This window comes from Talpa europaea (assembly GCF_964194135.1).
Source record: "Talpa europaea genome assembly, chromosome: 8".
Taxonomy (NCBI): domain Eukaryota; kingdom Metazoa; phylum Chordata; class Mammalia; order Eulipotyphla; family Talpidae; genus Talpa; species Talpa europaea.
Window position 1 is genome coordinate 25,699,335 of NC_140075.1, and position 25,420 is coordinate 25,724,754.

Here is a 25,420-nt window from a genome sequence, read left to right on the forward strand (position 1 = left end):
GAAAAAATTTCTGGAGAGAAAACACTACAGCCATCCATAACCCTCTGTCAAACTAAATTTGAAGTGACATTTCAACCTACATAGAATATTTAAACATTTATTTAAAAAATATTTCATGAATTGTATTTCATGTTTGACCAGCTAGGAAATGTGAATACTGATTTACATTCATATCTTTCAATTACTAGGGGGAAAAAAACCCAAAAATGTAATTCTTGTAACAATTATCCTTTCAAAAAGCACAAATTATGGAGATGAATATCAATCAAAAGTAATACGGTTTAATCGAAAGGGGGGAGCTCAGGAGGAAAACAAGAATGTGGTTTGTCTATATTCCAGGAGAAAAAATCAAGTCAAAATGAGATCTGCTCCCTTCCAAGTTATTCTGTGTGCATCATATTTGAGTGTAATTTCACATGCATCTTCATGTTCCAAGTATCATTAAACATTTAGTAATCAGAACAAATGTTCTGCCAGATTCCATTTATTATCTTAACTGTTTAAGGCATTGAGCCCCCCAATTTATAAATATATAATTAAAATCCCTATTAAAAAAATAGACCTAACTGGGGGATTTACATTTTTCTTAATCCATGTTTACCAAAGAAGAGATTTATTCTTAAATATTACATCAGATCTATGTGAGCTCAGATAAATCAATGTGATACTTTGCCAAAACCATTTCTAAAAATGAAGGGTATTAATGCCCTGTGGTCAGGGAACTTTGTTTGTGGAGTTCTAGAATTTTCTGGTTATTCAAAATGACCATTATTTCAGATCTCGCTCTTGTTTTTCTCTGGTCTAAGGGCTTAGGATCTGTGGGTACCCTTTATCTGCTGTACACTGTCAGTCTGCATACATCATCAATGGCAGGTATTCCAAACGAAGCAAGCACAGCTCTAGAAACACCTTTACTTCTTCCTAGAAAGATCTATAGCTGAAGATGACCAGGGAGCCTGACCACTTAGAAACTCGCAAACAGCTCAGCCACCATGAGGAACAACCCATGACCCTTCGTTTATCTGGGGTGCTCTGTTGATCAAGGCATTTCTGTGACCTCTGTTTTAATGATTTTGGTGTCAGTCCCAGTGAAGGAAGATTGGAAAATAATTCATAACACTTGTATGCACATGGAATACACCACATTCATGAGTTCAGTGATTGTGAAGTGGAAATATACTTGGAACTATAAAAAGTCTTACCAATAAAAATGTGCATGTATTCACGATGATGGTGTTATTAATGTCTGTAATGTAGAATGTTTATTTGATTAATTTGAGGTCAGTCCATTTGTCGACTCTCACTTAGGCCCTGTGAGTATTGTAAGAAAACTCACTTTGGAGGTCCACAGAATGAAACAGATTTAACCAGGTTTGAATGGAGATGGAGCTGAAACTTTGGACCTATGAGTGCTAGGATTTTGTAAGGTTTATTGTAAAGATCAGGGACTCCATCAGCTATGCACTTATCACCTGGCCCCTCACTTGAGGGATAATAGCAATAAACCTGCAAATCAGAGGGGTTTATATTTATAATAGGCCTTGCATGGACAAGCCTCACTAGTTCCTCCCCTGCTTCTTCCTTTTAGTAATTGAACGTGGAGTCATAGGCTCAACAGTTTTATAGAGTCTTCTAGAATAGGTTAGGGACCTTGGAAAATTCATTAATTCAACAACTGAGTCCCTGCTATAGGCTAGGCACTGCTCATTCTAAAAAAAGGTAGCACTGGGGCCTCCCCAGTGGCACAGCGGTTGAGGGCTGGGTTGCGAAGCTGCCCGCAGCCTCTGCAATACCGGTTCGATCCCCAGCCACCGGGCAAGGGTCCCACATGGCGCGCAGACCTCTCCTGCCGCGCCCGCTGCTCCCCTCAGCAGTGTATTTCTTCAGTCTGCCTGTTCTGTTCCACGCTCTGTCTCTGGTGAATTCACTCACCCTCCCGCGCTTCTGACTGTACCCAGTGCTTGTAAAATAAACTAAAAAAAAAAAATCTTAAAAAAAAATTTAAAAAGGTGGCACTAAATAAAAGACCAATAAACGTGAGTCCTCATAAAGTTGACATATTTAGGAGATAGTTGGAGAAAGCAAAGGTAGCACAGTGGGTAGAGTAATTGAAAAGATAGAAAGAGGAATGAGATTTAGGACATCTTCCAGTTGACCTGCCACATACCAAAAGATAATGAGGGAAAAACCACCAAACTGAGTAACTTAGGAAGCTATTGTGGTTTTTGTATTTTTAATGAAATGTTGGTGACCTAAGGCAGATTTTTAAGAAATTACACAAGGAGTTTTGTAAATATGCAAAGACAGCAGGTAACTGCAGATCTCTTAGCACCATGTTTGTCAGTGAATATAATGGGATATTTTATCCTGAGGAAGAGGTAGAGTTGTGGCAAGTGTTCTGGTTTTTGTTGGGGAGTAGGCAGATGTCAGAAAAAAGAACTTGTGCACTTTTTAGGGAAGGTTAAAAAGGTAAGAGTACTTTACAATAAACAATATAAAAAAATTGCTTGAGAAAATTCTCACCATAAACATTGCATTTTGTCCATAAATGATAGCCTAGCGTTTTGCTGTATGATACAATGCTAGTTATAAAGGTGTAGTCTCATTGTATAAGAATCGACTTGCTACTGTTTATTTAGAAAAAAGTTGACTTTTATTTACTCACATTGTGTTTACTCTTCTCTAAGGCCACTAACTAAACATAAGCCTTTACTTGGGGAGTTGTACTTGTAGCTTCTAATGGACAGTGTACTATAAACCTAACTAGTTGCTGTTAGTTGTATTCAATATTATATTAACTCTGCAGCATATTCTTGTCTGTATTTCTTAAATTGGTTTGAATACTTCTGGGTTTTATTCACCTCCCATGAAATATGTATTATGTAGCAAGACAGGTAATGTCATCCTGTTTTACAGGGTAGGAAACTAAGTGAGAATTTGCACCACCTCACAATACTGATGAAGTCATAGACTTTCTACATCTTGGAGACCCCCTGTAAAAATATAGGGGGAAAATGTTCTAATTGTACTGTGGAGCAGACTGGTTTTGATCGGTGGTATCTCAGTTACTAAGGAAAAAGACTATCAATCTAATGCAGATCCAAAGCATGCTTTTAACCTAATACTCTGACCTTGCCTTGGCTAGCTCAAGAAAAACACTAAGGAAAATTCTTCAAGTTGGCCTGGGAATAGCATTCAGTCCTATTTTCTTAAAGAAACAGAAAATTAGAAACTTGTTCTTTGAAAACACTTACTGACAAACTACAATGAAAAAATCAAACTCTTAACTAATGGGATAAAAATTAGACCAGTAAGAAAGGGGAAGAAATGAAATATCTCAGTGTCAAAGGCAGCTACTCTGAGTTGTTGTCATTCTCTCCTCAGCCACATTCGCACAGAGTTGCAGTATTAGAGTGATGTTGCGTAAGCCAGTACTGCTTCTGGGACAATTCCTGCTAAGCCCATCCCAGCCCTGACCTAGAAAGAGAGCTCTGGAAATTGGGCCATAGGAGTGAAAGTGCTATAATATGCATCAAAAAGGTTACACTTTACCTGAGGGAATTTGGCCATCCATGTGGAAGACATACGTGCTTCTTTAAATTTTTGGGACTCATTTTACTATTGTTGCAAATAATCCTGCTTGAAAGCCTAACTGATACAGTTAGTATATATGTATTTTCCAGTTTTTAATTTATATATATATATATATATATACACACTCTTATTATTTATTGTCTTACCAATCCAATTTTTTTTTTTGAGATATAGCATACAACAAAATCAGGTCTTTGCATTTTGACAAACACATACAGTCACATGCAAGACACAGAACATTGCCATCATCATAAATAGTTCCCCGCTGTGCCTTAGAGGACAACCTATCTCCTAATATTAGGCCCCTGGCAATCATTGTTTTTTCTGTCCTGATAGCTAACTTTACCTTTCCCAGAAGTCAAATAAATGCAATCATATGGTCTCTACTGTTTTGAGTCCATCTTACTTCACTTAGAATAATACATTTATGCCATATATGTGGTCTATCTATCTAGCCATCTGACTGTCTGTCAGTCATTAGTTTCTCTGGGAATTATGAAGCCTGACAAATCCCAAGATCTTTAGGCTGAGTTGACAGGCTGAAGAGCCAGGGGTAAATTTCCAACCTGAAGCCTGGGGGCTCTAAATCCATGCAGAATGGATGATTCACTCTGAAGACAAGAAAAAGACTATATACCAATTCAGTGGCAAGCAGGAGACATTTTTTCCCCAGGAGCAGAGGAGACAGCCCTTTCTTCTGTTCAGGTCTTTACTGAATGAAACCCACCACATCAGGGAGAAAAATTCGCTTTACTCAGTCTACCAATTTAAGTGTTAATCTCATCCAGAAACACCCCTCACAGAATAATGTTTGGTTAAATATCTGGGCATCCTGTGGTTCAGTCAAGCTGACATATAAAATGGACCATCACAAGAGATTTAATAACAAAGCTGGTTATATACTCATGTATGGGTTTTTAGGTTATTATCCATTTTTATTTCACTAGGTCAAATACTTGAGATTGTGGGTCTTATGCAAATTGTATGTTTAACCTTCTGAGAAACAGCTAAATGGTTTTCCAAGGTAACTCTTATAATTTTATGTTCCCATCAGCAAACTATGAGGTTTCCAGTGGCTCCAATTCCTCTCAGCTTGTGATGTTATCAGCTGGGTCAATTTCTCTGTCTGTCACTCAGTCAGTCAATCAATCAATCATGATTATCTGCCCCTCTTTCTATGCCTTTCTCTCTCTCCTCTCCCCCCTCCCAGTTGATATATAGTGGTACATCAGTGTGGCTCTAATTTGCATTTCCCTAATGACTAATGATGAAGAACATCTTTCTATTCATTTGTTTGTTATCTGTGTATCTTCTTTAGTGAATTGTCTGGTCTATTCAGGTTTTTTTTTTTTTTTAATACATTTTACAAGGGTGGAAGTTGTTTCTCTGTTTTTATTTTAACAGAGTTCTTTCTGTGTTCTAAAAGTCTTCTATCAGACCCATGTTTTGCATATATTTTCTTTTGGCCTGTGGCTTATCTTTTGTTTTAACAATGCCTTGCAAAAAGCAGATTTTAATTTTGGAAAGGTCCAGTTTATCAGTTTTTATTATAGATCATGCTCTAGATGGCATGTTTATGAGCTCTTTGCATAACCTAGGGTCACAAAGATACTCTCACATTTTCATGCAAGTGCTTTTTTGATGCACACAAAGTGGAATTTAGGAGTTTTAAATGAGTTGTATACTAGCCACAGCATTCAATTACTCTCTCCGTTTGATTTTACTAATAGAAAATCTCTAAAAATCACATTTTGAAATATGCAATTACAAATGAAAACAGTTTTTGAAAAAAAAATTCCCTTACAATTCTAGGGTTCTATTAAAATAATTCCTAAAATTGAAGCATGAATTGTAGGAAAATTTTACTTTACATTTGAAACAGTAATGTGTAAGAACTACAGGAATTATTTATAATCATAAACATCACCGTGTAAAAGAGCACCCAGTATAAAATGAAAAGCTGAAATCATCTATTACTTGACTCATTCACATGCTTGTTGCTGACGAGGGTCTGTTTTCTCCTGTCGGGGCCCACACAGAGCCCCTGAGCCCCCCATGCTTGGCTGTGCTGCTTTGAAGCTGAGGTACCTGTGCAGAGTGAGGTACTCATATGTTCGTGCACAGGCTTGAATTTTTTTTAAAAGGAAAAGAGTGGCCTCCCTGGTGGCGCAAGGGGTTAAGCACCACACTATGAAGCAATCCACAGCCTCTGCAGCACAAGTTCGATCCCTGGCCGGCCAGGGAGCAACCCACGTGGTGCAGCAGACCTCTCCTGACTCGCTCGCTGCTCCCCTCAGCAGTGTACTTTATGGTTAATCTGCCTCCTCTGCTCGCTGCTCTGTCTCTGGTGAATCCTCTCACCACCACCACCACCATCCCCCTCCACATCTCTGGCCTGTTCTCCAGCTCCTGTATACATAAATAAATAAATCTTTAAAAAAAAGAAGAAGAAAAAAAGAAAAAAGGGAAAGAAAAAACCAACACAGAGTTACAACTTTCCTAATTAATGAAACTGTTTTCAAAACATGTGACTAGAGCCAGAAGGTTGACTTTGCTTCCCAAAGATTATTTCGAAACAACAGCAACAACAAACCCAAGTACCTTAGCCACAGACATGCTGAGGGTACCCAAATATGTAGCTTTTGTGTAACCTTTTAAAATCACATTTATTTCTAAGGTTAAATAGCCTCCTAAAATAACATGAAAATTGTTTGCAGAGCTGCTGAAAAACACCTCCTAGAAACACCTCTCTAGAAACCTAGTTTGTTAACCCCCTGATCTTTTTCTGACTGATTTGTCTTATAGCTGAAGAAAATAGCCAGAGATAAGAGGCAAATGTCAGGTCATACAGAAATCTTACGCTGATCAAATCCAAGCATTCTGACCACTATCTTAATGTTTTTCCCATTACCTGACCGAGCCTCTCTAATTATAGCAGAAAATATTTCTCCTTGGGATCTTTACTTAGACAAATGAAGACAATGCTCAATTTCGTGAACTCATTCCTGGCATCTCAACTTATAATGAGTGTGTGCCTTTTGGCTGCGGTGAGCAATTTTTAGAAATTTAAGACATTTCCCTTCCTAGCTTCCTCTAGAGGAGGCATCCTAGGCCAGAGCCCAGATCTTAATGAAAAACACATAAACCCTCTTGTTTGTTTTCCCTGTCAATTCGCCTTTAATTTGAAACCCATTCAATGGCAGATTTATCAAGTGACTAGTCCCTGGGAAGACTCCATGTGGCAAGGAGAAGGTGGTTGTGGCCTAGGCACACATCATAGGTCATTTGTTCAAATATTGAGGTAGAAAGCCAAATACCTCCTTGCTTACTCATGAAAATATATATTCAGGGAGTTAGGGGTGTTTGGTCCTGGAGTGACTTGTTGCTGGATAATGAAAGCAACCTGGGATTTTCCTAGGCAAATCAACCTTAATAGTCCTTCATTTTCTTCTGTTATTAGAGGAAAACTTGTGTCTCCATCATCATGATGTTGTAAAACACATATCAGCTCAGCTGTCTTGAAAATAAAAAATAACTCACAACTATTTCTTCTCGCTTAGAATGTGAGCTTCTTGAAGTATTGATAGTTTCTTATATTTCTGATACTCTTTACAAGATCTGGTCTACCGAACATGTTCATTAAAGCTGGATTATATATTAGGTGGTGCAATACCATAGGCTCATCCCACTTGAATGGAAGTGGGATGCATGTTTACAGTTTACTTGGTTCATACACCATTAGGAAGAGTAAGGTCACAGTAGGGAGTTTATCACAACCTCCCCGCTGTGTCCCCTGCAACCAGAGTGCTGCAGCATTGTGTAAAGATGTAGAAATTATTATTCTCATCAATAATCTTAAGGTCTGATGCACACATTTCATCTTTACTTTTATACCACGAAGAACTCAACTGGTTCCTTCTCACTTGCTCCTGCTTGATAGTGCTATTTAAGTGATCTAATGTCACATTTCATTTCCTACACCATTAAATAAAAAGAGAAGGAAAAGAAACATGCAAGTCAAAACTGGGAGTATGTGAGGCAAGCATAATTGAGAAATCAATTTCATACTTTCTAAAATGATACTATTGGACTAATGGGTGCTAGCCAGACGATGGTGTCCCTTTGTAGATGTGCACGTGAGGTGAGAAGAATATTCAGTGACTGTTGTGATTACTGGAGAACCTCAGTTGGTCACAGTGTTAAGGATCAGTTGCTTTTAAGATCACTCATCCTCAGACACTGCACCGGCTATGGCTTCAGTAGTGATGATAGTAATACAACATGAAATTCCAAGTCCTCTCAATAGAGAAGGTATTAGCGTGTTGGCTCATTGCCTAAAAATGAGTAGTCTTGGGGTTGCTCATTAGGTTTAGAATTACTTTTTGGAAAAACAAAGTCTGAAAATCATTTCCATGGCTATCCCAAGATATATCCATTCTGTGACTTACACTATATTGTGTGACATTAATAACTTAAAAATAAAATGTTACCACAATCCCCTGTGAGTCATGATTTCTTCCCTTTATTTCACAAAAGCACTCTGGCTACAATTTCTTGTTTTGTGTCTCAGGTAGAAACCTCTGTCCAGATCTCAAAGAAATGAAAGAAATTTTCATTTTGGTCTCACTTCCCCACTACTTCCTCAGATCACTATCCCTAATGATACTTACTTTCAAAGTATATTCCTGAGCATTTGTAATAGCTATCACATTTCAAAAGTGATGCACAGCTTTATCGGAATTGCATACTCAACCACCAGAGTGTTTTTAGAGCATCTGAATGAGCCTGCTTAACCTCGAGTATACATTCGCATTCATGGTGAGAGTGGGCCTCTGTGTGGCTTAGGTAATACTTTGCCCTAAGTCCTTAACGAAGCTTTTGTAAAGTCATGAACAAAGCTGTATTCTAGGAAGTTTTGAGGCAAAGAGATATGATGTAGTCTTGGGTGTGGAAAATATTAGCATTTTAACACTAGAGGAAACCTTACTGATATAAGTATTTTAAGCCTCTTTCAGTATTTTTAAAAATTGTATATTTTTTACATCATTCTTCATTTTTATACAATGTATATTTTATCATCTCAGGTATAGTCCCTGTGGGATTCCCACCACCAGTTCACCTGTGTACCATCACCATAGTCCCTTGTGTTCTTCCCATCCCTATTTTGATCCAATTCCCTCCTCCCCCACTGCAAAATGTTTCTGGTTTATAGTTGCCTGTTGATTTTGATTTTTACTTTATTAAAATTACTTTCTTTTTCTGATCCCTTATTTGGATCCCCTACATTCCTAGGTGAAACCATCCAATATTTTTCTTTCTGGGTTATTTCACTGAGCATGATCCCTTCCAGCTCCATCCATGTTGCTGCAAATTGCATGAGTTAATCTTTTTTGATTGCTGAGTAATATTCCATTGTATATATGTACCACATCTTCTTGATCCAGTCATCTATTTTGGGGCATTTGGGTTGTTTCCATAGCTTAGCTATTGTAAATAGTGCTGCAATAGGGGTGTAGGTATCCTCTTGAATTAATGTTTCTGTGTCATTTGGGTAAATACCTAGGAGTGGAATTGCCAGATTGTAGGAAGCTCCATTTTTAGCAGTGAGGAACCTTCATACATTTTTCCATAGTGGTTGGACCAATTTGTACTCCCACCAGCAGTACAGGAGAGTTCCTTTTTCTCCACATCCTCGCCAACATTTGTTGTTACTAGTTTTTTTTAAATATATGCCATTCTCACTGGTGTAAAGTGGTATCTCATTGTGGTTTTGATTTTCATTTCCCTGATTTCAAGTGATGTTGAACATTTTTTCATATGCCTGTTGGCCATTTGCATATCCTCTTTGGAGAAGTGTCTCTTTAGCTCTTCTGCCCATTTTTTGACTGGGTTAGTTACTTTTGGTTTAGTTTTATCAGCTCTTTGTAGATCTTTGTGATAAGTTCCTTATCAATAGTATTGTGTACAAAAATTTTCTCCCAATCAGTAGGGTGTCTCTTTGTTTTGTTACTCTCTCTTTTGCTGTCCAGAAGCTTTAATTTGATGTAGTCCAAGCACTTTACCTTTTCCTTCACTATCTTTGCTTTGGGTGATATATCTTTGCAGATGTTACTGGAGGTATATGTCATGTAATGTTTCACCTATATTTTCTTATATATGTTTTATGTAAACATCTCATTTTAGATATGAATAAAATGAGCATTACAGAAGTAAAAAATTTGGCTGAATGCATATGACCAATGATTGAAATAACTAGGAGGAGAATACAGATCTGCTGCTGCTGATCTCCTCTTACTTGGGAATCAAAAAACTTAAGATATATCACTTACTCTATGACACCAGTTTTTTTTTTTTTCCCCAGAAGGATAGAAAGCAAATATTTTAAAGAAATTATCTTTAATTATAATTTATCTCTATTTTTGTGTTGGCATTCTGATTCCCTAAGGAGTATTGAAAGGGACAGATTATAAATCACTGAGGATTGTGATAAGGTAACAGAGAGCACTAGGCAAAGGTAAAAAGGTCTGAATTTGTGTCTGTCTGTTGTTGGCAACTTTCTTAGTTTCTTTATGCCATTCCCCATCTGAAAAAGTTATGGCAATATTGTCGCAGATGACTTCCACAATGCTGTATACTAATGTAACGCCAATGCATTATGTGCCACAGGTAGTCTATAATGTTAGTCAATAATTATTATAATCTACTGATTACTATTAATATAGCCACTATCAAGAGATATCAATTCAAAATGATCAAGTAGAAAGAGTATTTTAACCAACCAGGAGTCAAACTCCTTTGTCATCATTTTCCAGCAATGGGATCATAGTTAACACATGTGCCAGGATGTCTGCTCTATAGAGTTCTAAGGTTGAAACTAAAGCACCTCTCACGGAGCCCAGCAACGCACTCCATGTCCATGCCATTTCACTTATTATCCCAACTGAACATCATCATGGCAGATGATGACAGGGATAGTATACCGTTTTCACATGAGTAATTTAACTTTGTACTCCCTAGCACTGCATTTTATTGGGCTTTACTCCTGAGTCAACATAAGTGCTATTTTATCATTTTGATTGCACTCCACCCTTTCTTTTCCTACCCAGTTTCATTATTTCTTTATCCCTTCTAGCAAGTTCTAATTAGCAAATTGTGCTACAGTGGCCCTGAGATGGCCTCTTAGTTGTAACATGATGTGTTTTATTTCTGATAAGAACAAAAGAAAATACTGATCATACTTTATTAGAACAAGTTATTAACTGATGGGGTTTTCATCAAAACATTCTTATCATTAATGTAGACCTTTGTTTTTAGGGTAACAATATAAGTCTTTGTTCAACCTTCAGAAGCCAACAGGAAAACCAGGATGCCCACATTCAGAGTTGTAGAACCACCACCTTCTTGCCTTTCCCAAGCACCCTGTGAAGCTGAATCCCATCCTTTTGAAGTGTTTCTCTCAAGGGCGCCCTTCACTCCCATTTTCCTCTCCTTTCCTCTATTTACACGGTACTCTTAAGTGGGGAAAGCTCATTGTGCTGCCTGGGAATTGTCTATATTTTCACAACCTAAGGAAGTAAAATTTGGAAGTATCCCTGGAAAAGGTTGACTTACTTAAGTCGCACAACAGATAACCTGAAATTTTACTTGTTCTGGCGGTGCCACAGGGGGAGGGTGTTCATACAGCTAAATGCTAATGGGTGGTTTCTCCCCAGTGCTTGGCATCAGCTGGCTATCTTTCATCAGTAGGCATTTTTCCACCTTCCTTTTGACAGACATATTTGTGGGGACCAGACAAGCAAAAATCTCCCTCTGTTGCTTGGGTTTCAGTACACTGTGTTCCTTCGATGGTTATCTCTGAACAGCATAATGTGGAGGATATTAAAAAATAATGAGGATTTGGTAGAGGAAGGGAGAATCAGTCCCCGAGGGGGCTGGGCGAGTTGCTTTAAAAGCCCAACTCCTAATCAGTTTAGAATCATAAATGTGGTTCAATTCTTTTGAATACTTTATTATACTTATGGGAACAGACTTTAAATTTGCTATGACGAAAACACTAATCTACATTAAGTATTTTGAATTGTTAAAATTAAATAGGATCAGCATCAACTTTTAGAAATACCTGCATAAAAGAAAAACCCTGGATGTTTTTATGATTAACCCTGAACGAATTTTCTAGGTAATAACAAGTATGAAATCTCATAGTTTATGCTGTGCATGGGATCATCAACTAGGAAGACGGCCACATTCTCTCTTTTAACATTTTTGTTTTGAGTTTCAAGTCTACTTGGGTGGGTAATACAGAAGCATAAGGAAGCCTTAGTATTTAAAGCTAAAGAAATAATTCCATAAACACTTATCACTAGCTGGTGAAACATTGTGCAATGTTCTGGAAGTTCAAACATGAATGCAGCATGGTCCCCAAATGCCTGGAGCTTTTAGATTTGCAAAGATGATAACCATAAATGACTATAATGTGATGTGAACTTAGGAAGTTCTTTGGCAGTAAAGTCAAAGAAAATCTCTTGTCAAGAATTATGAAAAGTTCAAGCTAGAAGATTTAATTCAATTTGACTGAAATTTCTGTTGGGGCCTTCACTAGATGAAAATGGAGAGAAAGGATTTTTGAAATAGAGGAAACAGAATGTACAAAAGCATTATGATGTGGGGATTGATCACATGTTTGAATCTATGGTGCAATGTAGGAAAAATCTGGAAAAATAGCAAGTTTTTGAAGACCATGCCTTCACTGGAAAAAATTTAGACTTAGGTGCTGTGTGGAATTAACAATTCTTGTTGTAAGTAATGAAGAGATAATCACCTTATGGGGACATACCAGCATTGGGAGGGATTTTTTTTTTTTTTTTTTTTTGAACAGCACATTTCCTTGCAGATTCTGATATGACCAAGGTAAAAGTCATTGCCAAAGAGAGTCTACCAACATTGTCATTTCATGCTATCTCAGCTGTTGACACAGACAAAGATTAACAGCAATTACTGTTGATTTCAGCTCAGTCTTCCCATTGGGATCTCAGTGTATGGACACCCTCTCAGATCAATTGAATGATGATCTATGGGGTGGTCCTGCTCCTCTGCATTTTTTCCAGAGCTCTCCAGTTGTTCCTAATGTGGAACAGACTGAGAACCACTGAGAACCACTACCACTAAGTAAAAATAGTTCCATTCAAGGGAAGGGATGATTGAAACAGAATGATTTTAATTGGAATTGCTCCCTTAAAGATTGTGACTTTGAGTCTTGCTAAGCTGTAGAAGGATATAGATTAATAGACTATTGCTGGTGGAATGAAGATGTGATTAAAAAATGAAAGTAATAGAATTGAATGCTTCCAAAAATAGAAAAAATACAAACAAACAAGTTACTAGGAAAGGAAGGTAGATAAAACTTGAAGTATGGTAGATAAAACTGGGTAGACTTGGAAAGATATCAAACTTAGCACTTGTCTCCTTTCATGTGATGTATTGAAGTGAATGAAGAAAAAGATTTTCAGCAAGATGGGTCAGGGAGCAGGAAAATCATAAGACTTCATATGTCCTATCTAACAACAACTAGAGGATTTATAATCATCTTATCTTCTGTGTACAAGTGCCATGTTTAATGTGAAAGTAAAAGAGAATAAAAAGAGAGTTAATGAGGGTTAAAATCACTGTTTCCTTGACCTAGCCTTGTGTGTGATTTTGACTGTAATAGCTTTTTGGATCTGATATTTCATAAAGATTCTCAGGATCATGGACAAAGATTGTTCAAGATTACTACCTGTTATCAAACAGAAAGTTCTACTCTGAGTTTGATTGATCAAATCATGAACAGTCTTTCCAACTGTGGGTCTAGATAAAAGATAGGTAGCAGTATGTGGTTCCCACGTACAAAGTGGAGTGGCACTTACAGGGAGAACAGTGGGAAATGAGTCAAAATTTCACTTTCTCTAAGACTTGATTCATGGTATGCATGGATTTGAGATACTTCATTTGTTGGAAAGCCAGGCATGATTTGAAATAGTAAGTAGAATATGGGCAGATAGTAAATGAGGTCCTTAGTATTTTAATCAATTGGAATTACTATGTCATGCTGGGCTCATGAAGACAACCAAGATCCAATTGGAATGATAAGGCAAAGAAGGGGGAAAGGTAAATTGGGCCATTTACATTTTAGTGGTCAGTGGATTTCTGACTGTAATCTTAGCATATTTGCTACAAAGGACTGGAAATCCACTGCTAGCTTCTTATTTAGTAATTCTCTAGTACAGTGATGATAGTTTGTGAGGAAGTCATTCATGGAATCTATGTTTGGTAATCTGTCCCCTTATCCTTGGGTGTTTGCAGCAGAGGAGGGTCCTGAGAAAAGATGACATTTGCAAAAGCCCAGATATATGAAAGAACATGGCCCTGGGAGAGTCAAGAAGTTATGTGAGACTAGAATACAGGACATGTTACGAAAGGGGCAGGAGCGAAAGGAGCAGACATTTGGCAGAAAATAGACTGGAAGACCTTTCAGTGTGTCCTTAAGAAAAGTTTTAGCAGTAATCTTTATTGCCCAATTATTAAAAGCCTTCTGGAGCCACGGTGGCTAACCTGGGATGGAGAAAATTATGTTTGGTGGCTCTTCATTGTTCAGGTAAAGAGGACCCAATGGAAAGCTGAGGCAGTGGGGATGAAAGGAAAGGAATGAATCAGAGAAATTAATGAAACACATTGATAAGTAATATATTATAAATGAAAAATAGCAAAGAATCTAGCATGACATGCAGGTTTCTGGATATGATGATTGGGAAAATGTTGAGCAAGATACCATGAACTCACTGCAAGGAGGAATTTCAAAGGAGGAACAACTGAGATTTGTCACTCATGATTTATTTTACAGACATGTTGAATATGAGATAACCAGTTAAATATTCAGGTAGACCAGTCCAGAAGATAGTTGGAATTAGGGTTTTAAGGTACCAACTTGTAAGTTAGTTATAATGTATACTAAACGAATTCCATTTACCGCATGAATATACAAAGGTGACCCCCAAGGAGACTGTGTAGTTCAAGAGTGAAAAATGGCAAAGATGCCTGGGGAACAACTTTTAGGGAGGAAATGGAGTAAGAGGAGTTCACAGACTAACTGGAGACAGCTGTAGGATGGATGGAGAAAGTATGTCACAAGTTTAGGAGAGCAGAGAAAACTTCAAGGATTGGACATGTGCTTTGACAGTACAATTGAGTAGACAAAATTGAGTGCTCACCCAATGTAACCATCAAACCATGAAGTTTCAATAAGAGAGGAAGCAGAAGCCTCCTGCTCTTCTTATAATGCTTGGAAGGGGAATGGATGGGAAAATAGAGAGCTAGAGATATGTGCTTATTCAAAAAGTCTGCTGAAAAAAAATTTTTTTTTGTCAATTCTGAGAATGAGGTAGGGTAAGGTGACAGCTGGGAGGGATTAAGGAAGGATTTTGATATCTTTATTTTTGTTTTATTAGAATAGAGGAAGGTGCTAGAGAGCCCTGTCTGTGCTCTTCCCACTACGCTAAGCAAATGTGCTACAAAGACGCCAAAACATATGTGGGTTTACCTGTTACCTTCAGGAGATACAGAAGGCCATTGATTGAGAGCTGGGGACTAGAGCCTTGGCTGTAGACACAGGTTGGTTTTGTGATAAAAGGGAAGTTTCTCTGTGGAACATATCTTTGCAGCTTTTTCATATTAATAAGAAGTTGAATATTGACTCCTTAGTATTATTTATCTCTTAACCTTCTTGGAAGTGGGTTAGCCGGCAACAACACTGGAGAGTTAGTTTGCCATGGGCAGAACTGAATTATTCACTAAAGTGAAATGAAAATGTGGGCAAGTCATTTGGGATGGAAATTTGGACTAGGGTATGGCTGAAGGTGGGCAGGGGAAGGAGAGGGAGACAAAAAGGAAATGGGTGGGATGTTGAAACAATAATTATTTTGAACACATAGTTGAATAAAACTTGAACTACTTTCAGGCAGTTGGTAGTAAAATTCATGAAATATTGGGTAAACTTTTGTATTCATAGTAGATAGTTTATCATGACTGCTTAAGCTTTTCCAAGTTTTGTGCCTATTACTCCACAAAAGTGGCATTGTTTGGAAATGTTAAGGAATGGTGAGAAATCTGTTTTGTCTCTTCCTCTCATATTGACATTAGCAGCAGTGACCAACTGTAACAATTTTTTCAGGACTTACTGTGTCCCTGGCACAATGCCTGTGTTATATGAAGTATTTTATTGCACCTTTATGAAAACCCTAAAGATGGCCCCTGTTATCCTCACTTTACACTTGAAATAACTCCAGGTTGAAGGCATGATGCTTCCTGCCCAATGTCATAGAACTTTCCTGCCCAATGTCATAGAACTTTCACACCTCGGTCAGGTTGTGAACCAGGTAGCATGAATCCAGACCTCAGATGCTTATACCTCTGTGCTGTGACAGTGCCCTGAACTCACTGGTTCATCCAGAGTCACATCAAGGCACCATCCCCACACATATAAAGATCACCTTTAGGAAAACGCTATCTCTACTCTGTTGACCATACTTTTGGGGGGTTGGGTTGTGAAGGAAAAAGTAAACAAGGTAGAAATATAATTACAAATTATTTTAATGAAAGTAAAGAATCTTCCTATGTTTTTGCTTTACCTGCTAAAAGTATAAAAATGTGCTTGCACACATTTTGGTGTTCTAGATATTTGTGGTCTGAAGTTACAGTGAAGAAAATCTTATTTGGCATAAAGAAGGCTCTCAGGTCAATGACAGTGAATATAATGATTGCAGTGGTTTTTAATCCATCCATCTCCTCAAATCTGTATTTGCTGTGCTTGCTTCTGGGATCCAGAAGTAAAGGCAGATACAGTCCCTGATTTCATCTTTGGAGTTTAAAAGCCAATGGAGAAGGAGGAAATTAAATAAATGCACCAGAGTTATTTAATTACTGTAAATTAGATTTTGGAAACTAATAAAAATTGTAAATTTCATTGCTTCCCAGTTAACTATAATAGGCTAAATGACTTTGCATGCTGGGAAATTGATTAATGATTAAGAATAAACCAACTCTGTGCTAATAAGTGTAAAACCAAGGACTAATATCTGAAGATATAAGTGATAAAAGGCTGATTGATGTCTTATATAATATCAAGTGCTGGGGGCCTCCCCTGGGGGCGCAGAGGTTGAGCGCTGGGCTGCAAAGATGCCCGCAGCCTCTGCAGCACCGGTTCGATCCCTGACCACCGGCGAGGGTCCCACATGGCATGACAGACCTCTCCTGCCATGCCCGCTGCTCCCCTCAGCAGTGTATTTCTTTGTCAGTCTGCCTGTTCTGCTCCCTGCTCTGGCTCTGGTGAATTCTCTCACCCTCCTGTGCTTCTGACTGTACCCAGTGCTTGTATAAATAATAAATATTTAAAAAAAAAGTCAAGTGCTGGGTATGCAGAAGAGAAAAATAGCAAATCTCACATTCTAATGTTTATTCATTTATATCACTTCTTCCCTATACGATAAATGATTATGAAACAAACCAAAACTGATCATGGGCAGCTTTGCCACTGGACCTTTTCAAAAATACAAGTGTCAACTTTTTCTCGTATCTTTGGTTTCTGCTCTTTTGGCCCTGCGGTCCCATAGAGGAGACATTCTAAGGATGATTGTGAGAACAGGAGCTCCAAGTCAGAAGGACTGCCCAGCCTATTTTTTTTTTTCTATAAAGGTTTCTTCTTCAATGCCAAAGCCAAAAGTAGTCAAAGACATACTTGAGCATATTCAAGCTTTTATTAAAAGTTTTGTTTTGCATTTGATATTAAAACCTGGTGAAAGTTCTTAGGTGACAGTTTTACTTTAAACCTTAATCCATAGTAATTATTCCCCATAAACTCAAATGGGATGAAATGACACTTCTACTCCAACTGTTGAAGTCCTTGGAAAATTCATAAGGTGAAACCCACACCTTATTGGAGTCCCCAGAGATTGGCACTGCTTTCTCATCTTTATGTGGGCTAGGCTGTGGTGCCATGGGGATGGTATTAGGATTTTATTTTTTATTTCTGATATTTATTTTAATAAACTCTTTCCTTTCCACTGCTAACCCAACAGGCTCAGTTTGAACTTCAGACCTTTCACATCCGGGGGGAGCATGCAGAGAGCACAGCGAGACTAGAAGAAACCATTGAAAATCTCAAACAGGAGATCGAACACCGATGGAGAAGAGGATGCGAAGAGATGAGAGATGTGTGTATCTCCACCCACGATGACTGCCCTCCAAAGACCTACAGGAATGTGTGCATCCAGACAGACAGAGAGACTTTCCTCAAACCCTGTGAAGCCGAAGGCAAGACAACCAGGAGTAACCAAATCATACCCAAAAAGCTGAATATCTCTTCGTTAAGCCAACTCTCTCCCCCAAATGACAGCAAAGACGTCCATGTACCACTTCCGTCTGTGGAAGGCACCTTATCCAGTCAGCAGAAGGCATCGTCTCCCCCTCCTGCACCACCCCTACCTGCAGCGATCCCACCTCCTCCTCCGCTCCCACCTGGATCTGAACCTTTGCCACCAGCACCTCCCCCACCACCACCACCACCACCTCCTCTGCCTCCGAGTGCTGGGCCACCCCCTCCTCCTCCCCCACCACCACTTCCTAACTGCCCTGTGCCCCCCAGTAGTGGGGGGCCTCCTCCTCCTCCAACACCCCCAGGACTTGCACCCCCACCTCCTCCGGGAATCTTCTTTGGAGTGGGTCCTTCGAGTCAATGTCCTCGGAAACCAGCCATTGAGCCCAGTTGTCCCATGAAGCCTTTGTACTGGACTAGAATACAGATAAGTGATAAGAGGTGAGTTCAATTCCCCTGGCCCGTTCTCAACTTGTGAATTCACAGGGTTCCCCACAAGTGACCTTTTAGTCTTACCTGTACAATGTCTGCATGTTGTAGTACTCTTTCTCGAATGTGGTAATGGATACCTTGGATAAGCAAGATTGGAATGTTTTAGAGAGAATGTTTCTCCCAGGTCTTCTTTGTAATCTCTATGGGCTGATTATGGGAGAAATGCTGTATTTGGTGTCGGAGATTTCTCTGAGATAAATGGTGCCTTTTACAGACCCGAGAAGAGGGCCTCCCTGGTGGCACAGGGGTTAGCTCTCAGCGCTATCATGCTATCACTAGCCACTGCAGCATGAGTTCGATCCCCGGCCGGCCAGGGAGGTGACCCACATGGTGCAGCAGACCTCTCCTGTCTCGCCCACTGCTCCCCTCAGCAGTGTATTTCAGTGGATCCACCTGTTCTGCTCCCCAGTCTCTCTGGTGAATCCTGTCACCCCCAGCACCTCTGGCTTACACCCTAGTTCTTGTATGCAGAAATAAATAAATCTTTAAAAAAAAAAAAAACGAAGAGCACATGCAGGTCTCAGTTAGGGCCTTCAACAGCCTTGTGACACGTGGGTAATTATAAAGATTTGCACCTGAATCTGGGCTGTAGTTCACTGAAGATTTTTAGAATATCTGTTTTTTTCTTAAGATGGTATCATTGCCCCTATGACCTTGACCTGGATATTTAGCAGGTGGTGTCACTTTTCATTTTGTATTAAAAGACCAGACACAGATGAGTCATTAGCTCCTCTGGTCCAAGGGGCGTTCTAAAATACACACTACCTGAATTCTGGGAAGCAGAGTGAATGCCCTTGCACCTTTGCATCCTCTTGCCCTTCAGAGAAAGTGCCAGTGTGTGGCCAGCTAGGAAGCGCCTTCCTTTCAGATGGCTTGTTAAGCTGGGTCTGTAAGTCGGGAAGGTGTAGTTGCTCTGGTGCTTCCCTGCATACAGGTGTGCATCAGGTTTCTCCTGTTTCATTTCAGGACCTGTCAGGAGGACAATGAAAGTCAGGTTAGGTTGGTTGCTAACCATGCCCTAGGTTTGAAACTCATTTATTTTCAAAGAACAGCAAATGTGGACCACATTTTTAGACTTCAATTTTTGAGATTGTTCCCCAAATCAAAAAGGGGTGGTGAGTTTTTCAAATTATATTATGTTTTACTCAGGGCAGGCAGGATATTGAATGAAATAACATGCAATTCACAATTATAAAACAACTGGAAATCACCAGAAGGGGAGGGGGAAACACCTTACAACTAAGCATGTGGCAAAGTGCACAAGTTAATTATGTACTTCATATGGTCCCTCTCCAAATAAGGGCCGAGAGTTTATTCATGGGAAAACCCCGATACATTTTTAAAATGCTGATACTTTATGATTTCCCAAAGGGACAGTTAAAAACAAATTTTAAAAAACACCATGAACTGATTCTGAAATAACTTCTCCCATTAACTAAAGTACTAGTATTCCCCTGTTCCCATTCAAGACTCAGATGACATTTCTAAGAAAGAATTTCCCAGAATATTCACTTGGAGTCGCGTCCCCTTATTAGTGTTCTCAAGTTCATGTGGGGCCATGTCAGGGTGATGAGCCCCACCTGCCAGCCCCGGAGTAGCGTGCCCCCTGCCGTTCTCTCTAGCCACCTCCTCTTCATCCCCTGCGACACTCTGAGTGACCAAGCCCCAGATCAGAGCAGTGGTTTCCCAGTGCTGCTGGTTGCTCTGTGCCCTCGCCCGCTCCTCCAGAGCTGGAGAGAATCTGTGTCTGTCCTTTTCCTCCATATGGGGTTGGCCATTTTGAGAAAGAAAACACTTCAATACTGGGCCTCCCCGGTGGCGCAGCGGTTGAGCGCTGGGTTGCGAAGCTGCCTGCAGCCTCTGCAGCCGGTTCGATCCCCGGCTGCTCCCCGGCCACCGGAGGAGGGTCCCACATGGCGCGCAGACCTCTCCTGCCGCCCGCTGCTCCCCTCAGCAGTGTACTTCGGTCCTTCTGCCTGCTCTGCTCCCCGCTCTGGCTCTGGTGAATTCTCTCACCCTCCCGCGCTTCTGACTGTACCCAGTGCATGTATAAAACAAACAAACAAACAAATAATAAGTAAATAAATAAGACATGCCTCTAGAAAATTAAAAAAAAAAAAAAAAAAAGAAAACACTTCAATACTGATGCTCTTAAATTAGCGAACCATAAATCTAAGGCTTCAGTTTTGAGCAAAATTAAAAAGTAGAGAATGTACTAACTTTTCTTACTTGTATGAAGGAAGGAGGAGGAAGGGGAAAGGAAAAGAAGTGGGCAGGGAGAGGGGGGAAGATACTAGAACATACACGTTAACTAGGAAGAGACACACTTAGAAGAAGATATAAGGTGCTCGTTTAATGCACGTCAGGGGAGCCCTGCTTGGTGGAGGCTGCCCCACTGGGGTGTGGGAAGACCCAATAGGTCACTTCCTATTGCACGCACAGTTAGTCTCTCAGTGTGGACCCCTCAAAATGTTGTTCTGGTGCCTCAGACTACTTCTTTTATTTATTTATTTCTTAAAGATTTATTTATTTATTTATGCAAGCACTGGGTACAGTCAGAAGCGTGGGAGGGTGAGAGAATTCACCAGAGCCAGAGCGGGGAACAGAGCAGACAGACTGACGAAGTACACTGCTGAGGGGAGCAGCAGGCGGCAGGAGAGGTCTGCGCGCCATGTGGGACCCTCGCTGGCGGCTGGGGATCGAACTGGTGCTGCAGAGGCTGCGGGCAGCTTCGCAACCCAGTGCTCAACCACTGCAACACCAGGGAGGCCCCAGACTACTTCTTTTAAATTAAAATGGTCTGAAGATTCTGCATAGTATTCATTTATGGGCAGAAGTAAAATGATTGGAATGTGTTCTTTTAAAGGATATGAAATGGTATTTAACGTTAGCTTTGCACAACCAAGGGCAAGCACTTTGTATAATGTCCACATAACAAAGTTTGCTCTTGATCTTGTGAGGGGCCAGGAGTGAGATATGAATTTTCTCCACTTTGTGTACCCGCCTCTCATCCACCTGGATTGCTTCTACTACAGACGTGAACTAGTTCTTCACTTTTGCTGTCATATCTTCTTTGGTATCTATTTTTTGGTTTCTAGACTAGGAAAAAGACTTTTTTTTTTTAATGTTAGTATTTTTTTTTTTTCAAGATTTATTTATTTATTTATACAAGCCCTGGGTACAGTCAGAAGCGCGGGAGGGTGAGAGAATTCACCAGAGCCAGAGTGGGGAGCAGAGCAGGCAGAAGGACCAAAGTACACTGCTGAGGGGAGCAGTGGGCAGCAGGAGAGGTCTGCGCGCCATGTGAGACCCTCCTTCCGTGGCCTGGGAACAGCCGGGGATCGAACTGGTGCTGCGGAGGCAGTGGGCAGCTTCGCAACCCAGCGCTCAACCGCTGCGCCACCAGGGAGGCCCGGAAAAAGACTTTTAATTAAAGAAAAAGGTATCTAGCTTCATTGAGGAGTTTCCTAAGTATCTTTAAAAAAAAAAAAGATTTATTTATGCATACAAGAGCTGGGGTACAAGCTAGAGATGTAGGGGGTGAGAAGATTCACCAGAGACAGAGTGGGGAGCAGAACAGGCAAACTGAGTGAAATGTACTGCTGAAGGGAGCAGTGGGAGAGACAGGAGAGGTCTGCTTCACCATGTGGGTTGCTCTCTGGCTGGCCAGGGATCGAACTCGTCCTCCAGAGGCTGTGGATTGCTTCACAGTGCGGTGTTTAACCCCTTGCATCACCGGGGAGGCCCAGTCCTAAGTATCTTCTTATGAGCCTTTTCCTAGTTAATGTTCCAGTATCTCTCCCTTTAATTTCCCCTTCCTCCTTCTCCCTCTTACTTGGAGCTAGACATCTATATTCATTGGTCAGAAAAGAGTTGATCACTGTGGTCCAGTGTGAATTGAGTCTTATTGTTCCACCAAATACCAGTTGTTCCCAACTCACCTCGAAATAATTTTCTAAAATTTCTTTTATTCATTATTGGAAATGCCTTTCTCATGGAATCAATGTGGTGAATAGTGATGAAGTGTTCTATTTGATTCCGATCTACTGCAGAATGTGAGTGAGTTGTAGCTCTAATCCATCGTCCTGCAGAGTCCTTGGAGGTGGGGCCAAGCCTTACAGGTGCAGGAGGCGGGAGTGTGGGTGTTGGGTGTGAACAGTCAGCCTTCTGCCTCATGTCACCTCCCTCTAGAGATCATCCCCTTAGTTTCCCAGAATCTTTTTGTAGCCCAAGCCAGCAGCCTTAACAGGTCACCTGCTCCAAATTTCCCAGACTCTCTTCTCCCATCAAGATCCCCCTGCTTGGGCCTCCCAGGTTGTGCAGCGGGTTGAGTGCAGTGCTATGAGGCTGCCTGCAGCCCCTGCAGCACGGGTTTGATCCCGGCCAGGAGGGGAGATACCCACATGGAGCGGCAGACCTCTCCTGTCTCGCCCGTTGCTCCCCTTAGCAGTGTATTTCAGTCAGTCTGCCTGTTCTGTTCCCGCTCTGTCTCTGGTGACTCCTCACCCTCCTGCACATCTGGCCTGTACCCCAGTTCTTGTATGCATGAATAAATAATAAATCTTAATAAAAAAGAAAAAAAAATCCCCCTTCCTGAGTGTGGCTAAGATAAGCCCTTAACATTAATGGCAATTAACATTAATGGTGTTTGTGCTTCTATTTGAAGTGAAGTGAATAGGGGAGGGGGGAGCAACAGGTAGCTGGATGAACTTCATTGAAATTGTTCTAGCCATGGGTAATTTGACAGATACTCATTTGATCATTATGCTTTATGACTCACATAGGTCACAGATACACTTGAATGGCTCAAATATTGTAAGTGTAATTGAAAAAAAAAAGTGAATGTGGCCACAGCCAAAATGTCATATTTAATGGAAAAAGCAAATCTGTAGCAAAATGTGAAGATGCAGACCTAAAAAGTCAGTATTGCCAACTGTTTTGAATGTGAAGATCACCTTTTAGTATCAATATAGTAATAGTTCTTTTGGTTTTTGTTGTCTAAGAAAATAGGTGTTGAAAAAAAGAAAAATATTTTTCGATATTATGGATATAATTATTCTTGTGTTTGAAAAACAATGTCTATGGACAGTAAGAGTAAGGTAAGACAGTAGACATATGAGAGAGGATGTGTTCTGCTTGAAGGGAGCCTGGGTCATAACCCTTCTGAGTTGGCTCTCAGAGGTGATTCTTCTGTCCCTGATTTTCCATGTCTTCCCTCTCTTTGTTTCAAAACTAGGGTATCCCTGCTTTTAAAAACAAAAGCAGATCATGGTCTTCCCATGGCTGCTTTAGATGAGGTCCCTATGAGTACTGGTGCAGTGGAGTTTTGGGGTTTATTTTCTTGTTAATGTTGTTTTTGGGGTGGGGTCTTAAAAATGAAGTATTTCTAAATGAGCACAGCCTGGCCACTTATTATGGGTCCTGCACTGAGTTGACTTGGGAAAATCCCGAAAACCTTATTTAAAACTAATAGAAAAAATCTGAAGAGAGGGTGACTCTTGATCTTAGTAATCCATTTTCATTCTATTAAAGAATTATTCTATCAGCTATCTTCAGCCTTCAGAAAAATGCCACAGTCTGAGGGAGGAGCTGCTTACATAGCTTTGGCTAAACTAATCCCAGGGTTTCTAGCGCCACTGTGGTGCTAATGACCCTACATTTTTGGAAATGCGTGTTTGCTTTAATGTTCTATAGTACAGTTTGTCTTGAAAAATGTTTTGACCACATTAAGCATCTCTCCAAGCTTTATTAAGATTTTGTATTTTGTATATACAAAAATATTTTGTATGTATTTTTTAATGAATTCAAATTTTGTTTAGCGTTCATTGTATTCCATTGTCTTTTGGTTTGATTCTTAAGTTTAACTTGTCATTTTCTCTTTTAAGCCAAAATGCAACACCTACCCTATGGGAGTCATTAGAAGAACCTGATATTCGGGATACTAGTGAATTTGAATATTTATTCTCCAAAGACACAACTCAGCAGAAGAAAAAACCTCTGTCAGAGACCTTTGAGAAAAAAAACAAGGTCAAAAAGGTACTGAATATAGTAATTGTTGTAATGACATATTTATTTTATATTATTTTATTTTATTTTTATTTTTGTCATATGTGGGAACTGAGATGTGCTGCTGGCTTGTTTTTCCTATTTTCAAAAAATGTTTTGGAAGGTTTTGAGTCAAAGATGACAAATAGGAGTCAATCGTTTGAGAAATCGTGCTGGCTACTTTGGTCACATCATCTGAATTTTCAAACTGTTTTCTTCATTTAATCTGGGCTTTTTCAGCCATCAATTATTGAAAAATATAAAATTTAATTTGTAATTAGTGGAAGTATTCCTTAGGCTCTCTGGAAAATGTTTTATTTATTTATAGAGTCCTTAATTTAACTAATATTTGGGGCTTATTTGTGCTAGGTTTTGTTTTCGGCTAATATCGTGCAATCTGCTAACCATTAGTCACATGAGTCCATTTAAACTGAAGTAATAACATTAGGTAAAATTAGATTCAGTCCTTCATTTGCACTAACCACTCTTCGGGTTCGCTCTTCTGGCAAGTGGCTGCCGTAGAACACAGAAATAGAACATGGCCATCCTTACGGAAAACACTGTCTGAACCTCTGTAATACATTGAGAAAGCCCATAGATCCTTGCCCGGTGGAACAGTCAGCATGAAAAACAAACCAAAAAATTAAATCATGAGGGAGAGCAGGTTTAGTGGCATCCGCTTTGGCAGGGTGGGAGCGGGGGCTGCAGTTACAAATGGACGTCACAGTAGGCCTCACTGAGAAAGGAGGCTCCTGAGCAGCGACTCCAGGACTTGAAATGTGAGGCCACCACTGAGAACAAGTTTGAGATTCTCAAGCAGTAAGATGTGCGGTTGAGTCACAGCTGTGCTTCTCACTGGCCATGTGATCTAAGTCACAGTCCTTGTGC

The 25,420-nt window shown here is 39.9% G+C and overlaps 1 protein-coding gene across 3 annotated transcripts in view; it reads left to right on the forward strand.

Annotated features, from left to right (window-relative positions):
* FMN1 (formin 1) overlaps window positions 1-25,420 on the forward strand; it is a gene marked incomplete at both ends in the record, with an annotated part of 376,429 nt that overhangs the window by 163,159 nt on the left and 187,850 nt on the right. For all 3 annotated transcript variants that reach the window (XM_084239702.1, XM_084239703.1, XM_084239704.1), the window contains 2 exons: window positions 17,700-18,436; window positions 24,373-24,523. In XM_084239702.1, the coding sequence (XP_084095828.1) occupies window positions 17,700-18,436; window positions 24,373-24,523 (888 nt within the window). The remainder of the gene's footprint in view (window positions 1-17,699; window positions 18,437-24,372; window positions 24,524-25,420) is intronic.